Source organism: Hevea brasiliensis, chromosome 13 (genome assembly GCF_030052815.1).
Source record: "Hevea brasiliensis isolate MT/VB/25A 57/8 chromosome 13, ASM3005281v1, whole genome shotgun sequence".
Classification (NCBI taxonomy): Eukaryota; Viridiplantae; Streptophyta; class Magnoliopsida; order Malpighiales; family Euphorbiaceae; genus Hevea; species Hevea brasiliensis.
In genome coordinates this window covers 25,361,178-25,370,184 of record NC_079505.1, presented here as the reverse complement: position 1 = coordinate 25,370,184, position 9,007 = coordinate 25,361,178, and the positions used below count along the sequence as shown (strand labels likewise).

The following is a 9,007-nucleotide window of genomic DNA, read 5'->3' as shown; positions in this document are numbered from 1 at the left end:
TAAAATTTTCGATTTTCGGTTTTCGGTTTTATCGGTTCGGTTCGGTTCGGAACCGAACCGACCGTTTGCACACCCCTATTCCAAACCGTGTATGGGTCTCACTCGATTGTCTTATATGGTGAGTTTTTCATGCACAGTAACCCAATGCCCTAATCACACGGCAAAATAATCCTTCAAAATCAATTCAACAAAGGAAGTCTTATCATTAATTGTGAAAGTAGTCTCGTTGAATGGTTCAACCACATAATTAGAGGAGGAAAAAAATAGGGAAACTTTTGCCAATTGCTAAATTCTAATTGATATTTTTAAAACAATAGTTTAGAGGTCAAATATCTTAAAAAACAACTTAATCTAATTGATATTATTAAGTTAATAATTTAATGATTAAGTAGTTAATTTAGGGTGTTTTATAATTTAACCCTTAAAGTATGATAAAATTATAGTCTAATCCTTCTATGTTTATGAAAAATAGTGAGTCTTTAATATATATTTTGTTAATAAAATAATTATTCCGTTAAAAGTCAGTCATAATGGATGCAATCAAAACTATTAAAGACTAAACTGTTATAAAAAGTAAAAGATGGTTAATTAAAATATTATTGTTTTCGATTTATTAATGGTAAATTTTAAATGAAAAATTATTTTATTAATGAAAATATATCTCAAAAATTACTTTATTTCTCATAAAAAAAAATAAAGAGATTAAATTATAATTTTTATTATATTTAAGAGATTAAATTATAAATTAATGGCTAAATTTCCAGGTGGCTTGATTTTATTTAATATAATTTGAGAATTATATCTTATGATACTACTAAAAGTAATTAAAAACTTAGCCCATATTCCACCCAATTGCTTTGACCAATGGCTCTCTTGTTGGTAGTAGATAGAGTGAAGTGTGCCACGACTCACAAGGATAACATATTCAAGTAGTTGGCCAGAAAGTAGCAACAACCGTCAATAAACGGCAACAAGTCTTCTTTTCAAGTCACCAATCAGAGCGTTAAATCCTTTATATAGTCATGCAATGCCTCAATTCTTCTGAAGGGTTAGAGAGAGAGAGAGCGAGAGAGAGAGATGGGTTGTTGTTTTTCTTGCAGATCATCACCTAAACTCAACAACATTCGTGTAGTTCATCTGAATGGTTATGTAGAGGATTTTGATTATCCAGTTTCTGTTAGCGAAATCACAGGTGAACCCCCTAAACATTTTGTATGCACACCAGTTCAGCTTCTATCAACAGGGTCCAAGCCACTAAAGCCAGAAACCCAACTTCAACCAGGCCAAATCTACTTCTTGCTTCCTTACTCAACCTTTGCAGCTGAAGCTTCTCCTATGGACCTTGCCGCTGTGGTAAAGAAGCTTAATTCGATAGCAAAATCAAGCAATTGTCAAGCTAACAAGTCTTCAAGAACTATGCCAATCTTGAATTCGCCTGCTACAAGTCCTAGCAGGTTTATGGAGCCACCGACAAGTGGTATTGCAAATGGTATGAGAAGGTCTAATGGTGGAAGGTCATGGAAGCCACTTCTTGACACCATCAGAGAGAAATCCTTTAATCGAAGGAGCGAATCAGAAGTGCTACAACAGGAAATGCAGTTGGAGAACTCTGAATCGTAGTTGAATGCATGATCTGTAGAAGGTAGGTAGGTAGAAGTAAATGTAGAAAGATTAGCAATATCTATCAAGAATTGGTAGCTAAATGACCTTTTCAATGTAAAGTTTGGTGTACTAGTGTTGAAAGATTGAATAAAATCTTTTTTTACTGCGTTGGTATTTGATGCATAGCTACTACATCTTCAAATGTGAATTCCATTTATGTATAGATTATGTCTAAGATGAACAGCTAAATTATTATAAAGCATGTCCAATGGGGACATCAATGGGAGCTGGTGGCACCCATTTCTGAGTAGGGAAGCAGTCCCAACCACCCTCCTTGTTATAAGATAAATTGAAATATTTTGGAACCCAAGTTTGTCCTCTTGAATTCCTGTCTCTCACAAGCTCTCTCTGTTTTTCCTCAACAGCTTTCTTTTCTTCTCTTGCTTTCTCCCAGTTTTTGCTCAGTATCCCTTCACTAACTGCACTCCACACTGCAGCAGATTCACTTGGCAAAACTCCCTATTAGAACAAAATCATCTCAAAGTCAGGTACTTGCTCCTAAAACAAATCATTCATGTTGTTCTTGCATCAAAATCACCTTCAGAAAATGACCTTGTTAAGAGTATATTTGACCTTTTTTGCTGCTTCATTTGAAAAAATCATTTGCAAGAAAAGAATTCAATTCAATTATCACACAATCATATTATTTTCCACATGAATTCTATTTCTTTTAAAATGAAACTTTTTGTAAGTTATCAATAAATTGAATTCTTGTAAAATTCTAGTTTTCAAAAAGGGTTTAATGATAATTAATAGAATTAATCAGTGAAGTACCTGAGGATCCTTGACAATTGGGGTTTTCAGCCCCGAGACTACTTCTTTTGCATTGTATATGACAGTCTCTTTCCCATTATTAATGTCCTTCAAAGTCACAATGCTGCAATAGAAAATTAGCAAGAAAAAATTCATATCATCATCTGCAAAACCCATTTTGATGTAGAAGTTAAAAGATGAATGAAGCAGGAAAACATGTACTTCATGTAAAAGAGTGAATATATACCTGTTCCAATGTCCCTCAAGCTCATAAAGAGTCTCCAAAGATGATGAGTGGTAGATCCTTCCTCTGATGGAATGGGGTCCTCTGCGTCCTAAGAAAGAATTGGTTAAGTAACATAGCTCAGCTTCAAGGCCAGTCTCTTGGCAGTGAATCTTAACATTGCCAACCCAATCAAGACCGGGTGGAAGAAATCTAATCAACAGACTTGGTGAATTCATCACATATGTTTCTCCATGATTTAGGAGCTTAAGCTGCCTTCTGCCATGCACTTCAGCTTCCACTTTAGTCCCTATAATTTTTGGAATTTGCATAACTCAGCACTGCGGTTTTCTTATAGTACATCAGAAAATTTTTAAACTGAAAAGCATATCACTAAGGTCGTTGAGGAATTATATTGGATTTTGTAAATTGCTCACTAGGAGAAACGATTGTTAAGGCTCAAATTCTCAACTTACTATCAAGAAGAATGATTGATATGACTCGAACTCTCAATTTAATTAGAGCGCTGATTGAATCTCGTCAACTATACCAACCTTTATTATACTGTTTTATATCCTTTTAAAGTTCTATGCCCTTTGTTAAATGTTAGAAATAGTATAATAACAAAATAAGTAGTGGGTGAAAACCTTGTGGCATTGGAAGAAACCAAGGTTAAGTTACAGTGAGAAGTTAAAATACCATAGAATTTAGGAACTGGATTTTGGCACCAAATCATCTCAATGTTTTCTTCCTTATCAGTTGCATGAAGTGCAGAAACAGGTGGGTGATGTGAAACCTGCAAGCCACATGAAGCAACAAAGTTTAATTAAATAATCTAAAATTAAACCAATTGTCCATCTCACTGAAAATTGTCAGAAATTTAAAACAATTGTTGATAACATTTTGTCTGCTGACAAAAAACTTTTCAATTTTCTTTATTAGTTTCACAAATTTTCAATTTAAAAAACTTTACATAATTAAAATATATATTTTCTAAAAAAATTATTATTTAATCTTATATTATTGCAAAATTAATAACTTGAAATAAAAAAAAAAACAAAACATTATTTAGCCCTTTAAATTTTGATTCCATCATAAACTTTCAATTCTCGTTATTTGTTTTTTCAACTTTTACAGATAATGATAAACATTGACTTTAAATTTTTATCAATATTTAACATTCTTGTCCCTCATTAAATTGATAAAAGTGAATGGACCGACTAAATGATTAACGAAATCAAATGTATGAGACTAAATCATGTATTCTTAAATATATAAGCCCTAAATCATTAATTTTAGATAGTAATTTATTATTTTGCCTAATTAGTAGTTAAATGAGATAATTCACTAAAAAGCAAGTACCTGTTCTAGGAGAACATTGAGGCTTCCCCTAGAGACATGGTGAGTCTCTCCAAGAATAGAATTGTAAGGAGCAACACCAAAGACAACAGGACGAGCTGTAGATATGCTCCATGCAACCACAGATATGAATCTGTCTTGTGAGCTCTCTTCACTGTTGCACTCATGCAGCAAATCTTTACCCACAGAATACACAGATTCACCAAAACATTGGAGGTGTGACTTTGGAATGTTGAAAAGGGGTGGCAGCTGAACTTGGAAATATGCAAAATCAGCATAATGTCACCCTCTGCTCTACCACAGTGTCTATATATATATATATATATATATATATATATATATATATATATATATATATATATATATATATATATTGAGCCGTATGATATTGAGATTTTGGATTAAAAAAAAAAAGCGCTATAAAAAAATTAAAATTTTTTATGTTAAGAAAAAGTAATTTTTAAAAATATTTTATTATTTTAAAATATTTATAAATAAAAGATATCCAATTGAATTTTAAATTAATTTTTAATATACTTTAATTAATATATTTTAAAAAGTGCTTTATTAACAACAGCTTTAATAATATTAAATAGATCCTATATAATATATTTTAAAATGCAGTAAGAATGGAAAATGAAATATTGCCAAACAAACTCTAGATTTTATAAAACTGGGTTGCGTGTTTTCTATTAAAAAAAAATCTTACCATTTTAAAAATAATTAAACTCATAATTGAATTTCATATGCATACTAATTTTCAATTTATATTAATAAAATACTTAATTTTGATTTTATTTTAATAAGATCATTTTTAATAATTTTTTTTATCTGTGTACAAAAAATACAATAGTCACATATATAGCTTATAATTAAGATCATATTAGAAAATTTTTATTTAGTTATAATATTAAAAATATAATTAAAATTTGACCAAAATTAGTAATGATGACTTTGTTGAAATAAAAATTAAAATTAATTTAGTTTGTATTTTGAGTGAAATTAATCTAGATTTATTTATACTTGCCTGAAATTTTGTGAGATCTGATCCTGGCCGTACATTTATAAATAGACTTAAAATCCTTCGAACGAGATTAGGAGCTTTATAAGCATCAGAGTCTCCATCTAATGACGTTGGCTCCGTAAGGACAACCTGCCTAGGCGTATCTTCATTGCCTTCAATAACCTGCGAAACACAATAACACATCCCCAGAAAAAGTCAACCTCTTTCTTCCTAAAATTTTAAGAAAAAATAAATAAATAATACATATTTTTCTTACTTAAATTTAATTCACATAAACATTTAACCATAAACAAAGTTATATAAACTTTTAGATATTCTTAATTATTTCAGATCACAAAAATTTTCTTGAAAAATAAGATGGGTAACTTAAAATTTTTAAATTTATAATTTTATTTATTTATTTAATTTTAATTTTGATTTAAAATTTAAAATTCACAAAGCAGCGTAGTCATAGTTAAAAAATATAAAGCTTATTTAATTGGTAATAAATAGAGTAAAAAAATAAAATTTATCAGAAAATGTCAAAAAAAAAACTCTTTTATTTGAATTGCATTGTCAAATTAATTTCACAAAAAGCAAATTATATATATATATATATATATATATATATATATATATATATATATATATATATTAAATTAACTTGTATAGAAAAATTTTGATAAATGTACTTCCTAATTAAGTGTAATGTTATTTATTAATTTTTTTTAATTTTTTTCTTTTAAATTATATTATGGTATTATTTTTTTACAACTTATTAGTAAATGTATTTTTTAGAAATATATATAAAATAAATTTAAAAAAAATATAATTTTGAAGAAGCACATTTTTTTAAAATAAAATCAGAGGTATGGTTAACTTAATTTGATTCGGTGAAAACACATTCTATTTTTTTGAATTATTAAAAATAAAAAGAAAAAAAATAGAAAAAATTATATAATACACTAATTATTTTTATAATCTATATGAAATAATAAATTAATAATAAACAAACATATATATATTGTAGATGTAAAAAAATTATAATCATCAAATAAGTTTTTTTAATTTTAATAATTATAATTATATATTTATTAATCTCTTATTATATAAAATATTGACATAATATGATCGCTTCACTATATAATTTTTGATAGAGGCAATTGAACGAAAGCGCCCATAAATTTTCTTAGGCAAGAGTGCAGACAAAAAAATTGGATTCCAAGCGGCTCCATCAGAGGCAGGCGCAAATTGGGTTCCGAGCCCAATTACAGCCGGCCGTGTAGATGAGTGCGAGTAAAAAAAACATATGGGGAATATATATATGTAATAAGAAAATAATTATATAAAATAATTAAATTACAGCTGTCGGGGAATATATATATATAACAAGAAAATAATTATATAAAATAATTAAATTTAAAAACTTAAATAAGAACAAATTAAACAAACTAACAATATTTATGAAAAGGCAATTAAATGATAGATTTTTTTTTATATAATTATCTTTGATTTAGATTAAAATTAAACTTTCATAATTTTAAAAATGATTTTAATATTATTAAATTAAAATTATCACACAATTTTAATTTAATGGTTGTTATTTATTACTGTCTAAAGACATAGTTGGTGAGAAGAATGGGCGAGGCTGAGAAATAAATTGTATGCATATCTAAAGTATGTGCATGTAAGAATCAGCTCAACGCTTAGATGTTAATATAAATCAACGTCTATATCTTAAGTAATTATATATAAATTTACAATAATATTTAATATAAAATTATTTAATTTATTTTTATATAAATTCAAATTTATAAAAATCACATCTGAAAATAAATATTAATTATATCCTTTCAAAATTAATAAATTTATTAACTAAATTACCAGTACTGCCTCAAAAGCGTTTAACAGTATAAATACAACACCCTGAAAGATTAAATTTTTTTAAATAAAATGTAAATCAATTTAGATAATAAAGCATGAAATTATTAATAAATCACAAGATTAAGGCTCTTCAAAGTGCTTTATGTCTTGGAAAATATATTTTTTACAAGTACATTTTTAAGAAATTTATTTCCTAGAAATATGATATAAATATATAATTTAAAATATAATAAATTATATTGCATTTAATTGTGGAAGTATAACATATAAAGTCTGTTCTAAATAAGTTAAAAATTTTACTTTTTTAGTCTATTTATTTCAATTAAATGAAATTACATAAAAAAATAAAAATATATGTTAAAAAAAATTAAAATTTTCAACAAACTGAAATTTTTAACAAATTTTGGATGAGAATGGCCGGCCCTCACATTTTTTTAATTAAAAAAAAAACTCATTTACAAGAATCTCCAAGACTTTACCATTTTTTATTTTTATTTTCATTGATTGAATTTAAATCTAATAATTTTAAAGATATTTTTAAAATATTATTAAATTAAAATTAATTAATTATTTTTATTCATAATGAGTTAATATTATAAAGATATATAAAGAATCATAAGCTCTAATTCTAAAAGCAACATATGCAAGTAGACTATGACAGCCAGAATTTTCTTTTTCTATCTGATTCTCTCATCCTCCATCATCTATTTACCAACTCTACTATTGCTACATATTTGGACACTTATATTGCGCTAGGCCATAATGGTTCCACAAAAAATTATACAATAAAATAGATATATATACAAATGATTTTATTCTAATTATTAATTATAATAAATCCCACTTATATTTAATTATAATCAATAATTATAATATTGCATCAGATAAAAATTCATCTTTTACTCCAAATTTTTATAACTTATTTCACATAATAATATATTATATTTTTATTAAAAAAATTTATAACTTATAATGTATAATTAAGTTTATATTATGTAATTATAAAAAAAAAAAAAAAATCTTTCACAAAAAATTTGCTCCACTCCATCTTGCATACCAGTAAAAAAGTCCTCGCTCCAATTCCGATTTCATATGAGATGAAAAGGAGGGGCAATCCCACCTTCAACTAAACTCATTGCCATTTTCTATTCCCAACATTCTTTCTAAAGAAAAAACTATATAATTTTATTTTTTCTAAAAAAAGAGTATATTGACAATCCATTTGTGAAATTAAGCTAATATCACTATTGAGAGCGGTAATATCAATAATAAGCTACTTAACGCCTACGTTCTCTCCATAACAGAAGTAAAATAAAAAGGTCCAATTAGAAGATTCCCACTAAAACCAATCAAATGAAATAAATAAATAAATAAATAATAAAAGCCACTTTTTACAAGAAAAAGCAATATGAACGGCCGGAAAACAACTTTTAAGTTTAACCTAGAAAACGGCATTTTAAACGCCGGAAAACTGCTGCGTGAAAACGCAGAGAATAAACGAATATAACCAAACTAAACAATTGATTAAAAAAACAACGATTCGATGAACGATCTCTAAAATTGAATACAAAGATGATATGCGTATTCGTATGTGTTTATGTAATATATATATATATATATATATATATATATATATAAGTACAGAGACGGAGAGATACGTACCATTTTGAAGAACCGAAGAAGAAGAAAAAGAAGCAGGCGGCTTGATTATAGCGAGAGAAAGAGTAGAAAGAGGCTTTAGGTAAGCTTTTTCTGGCGAGAGATGCGAACGAGGTATTGGCTTTTATAGGGCTCTGGCAATAAAGAGAGGGAAATGATGGGTTGCGTGATCGGTGACAGAGAACTTCTCCCATGAAACAGAACAAACTTATAAAGCATGTCCTTTGACGACTTTCTATTTTACCTTATTTTTTGAGAATGCACAGTTATTGCAATTATTGTTTTTTTATCAAAAATAAAACTTACCCTTAAATTGCCTTATATATATATATATATATATATATATATATATATATATATATATATATATATATATATATATATATATTTATGTATAATTAAAATTTAAATTCAAAATCTTATGACTATAAATAAAATTAATTAATTTAATTAAAACTTCAGTT

At 27.0% G+C, this 9,007-nt stretch overlaps 1 protein-coding gene across 2 annotated transcripts; it reads right to left on the bottom strand.

The window, feature by feature from the left end:
• Window positions 1–745: 745 nt before the first annotated feature.
• LOC110658315 (oxysterol-binding protein-related protein 4B) lies at window positions 746–5,219 on the bottom strand. Of its 2 annotated transcripts, none has more exons than XM_058131957.1 (6): window positions 5,025–5,219; window positions 4,001–4,246; window positions 3,338–3,434; window positions 2,663–2,948; window positions 2,437–2,539; window positions 746–1,633 (listed from the first exon to the last, which is right to left on the bottom strand). In XM_058131957.1, the coding sequence occupies exons 1-6, from the start codon at window positions 5,202–5,204 to the stop codon at window positions 1,556–1,558; spliced, it is 990 nt and encodes a 329-aa protein (XP_057987940.1). In that variant the 5' UTR covers window positions 5,205–5,219; the 3' UTR covers window positions 746–1,555. The 2 variants fall into 2 exon arrangements, with proteins under 2 accessions (XP_057987940.1, XP_057987939.1); XM_058131956.1 differs by lacking the exon at window positions 746–1,633 and adding an exon at window positions 1,738–2,121.
• Window positions 5,220–9,007: the final 3,788 nt, after the last annotated feature.

Coding starts and splice junctions, on each gene's coding strand:
- LOC110658315 (XM_058131956.1), bottom strand. CDS start 5,204: ATGTGTTATTGTGTTTCGCAGGTTATTGAAGGCAATGAAGATACGCCT. Junction 3,435..4,000: donor TCAATGTTCTCCTAGAACAG/GTACTTGCTTTT, acceptor TGTGGCTTGCAG/GTTTCACATCACCCACCTGT. Junction 2,949..3,337: donor TCCAGTTCCTAAATTCTATG/GTATTTTAACTT, acceptor CAAAAATTATAG/GGACTAAAGTGGAAGCTGAA.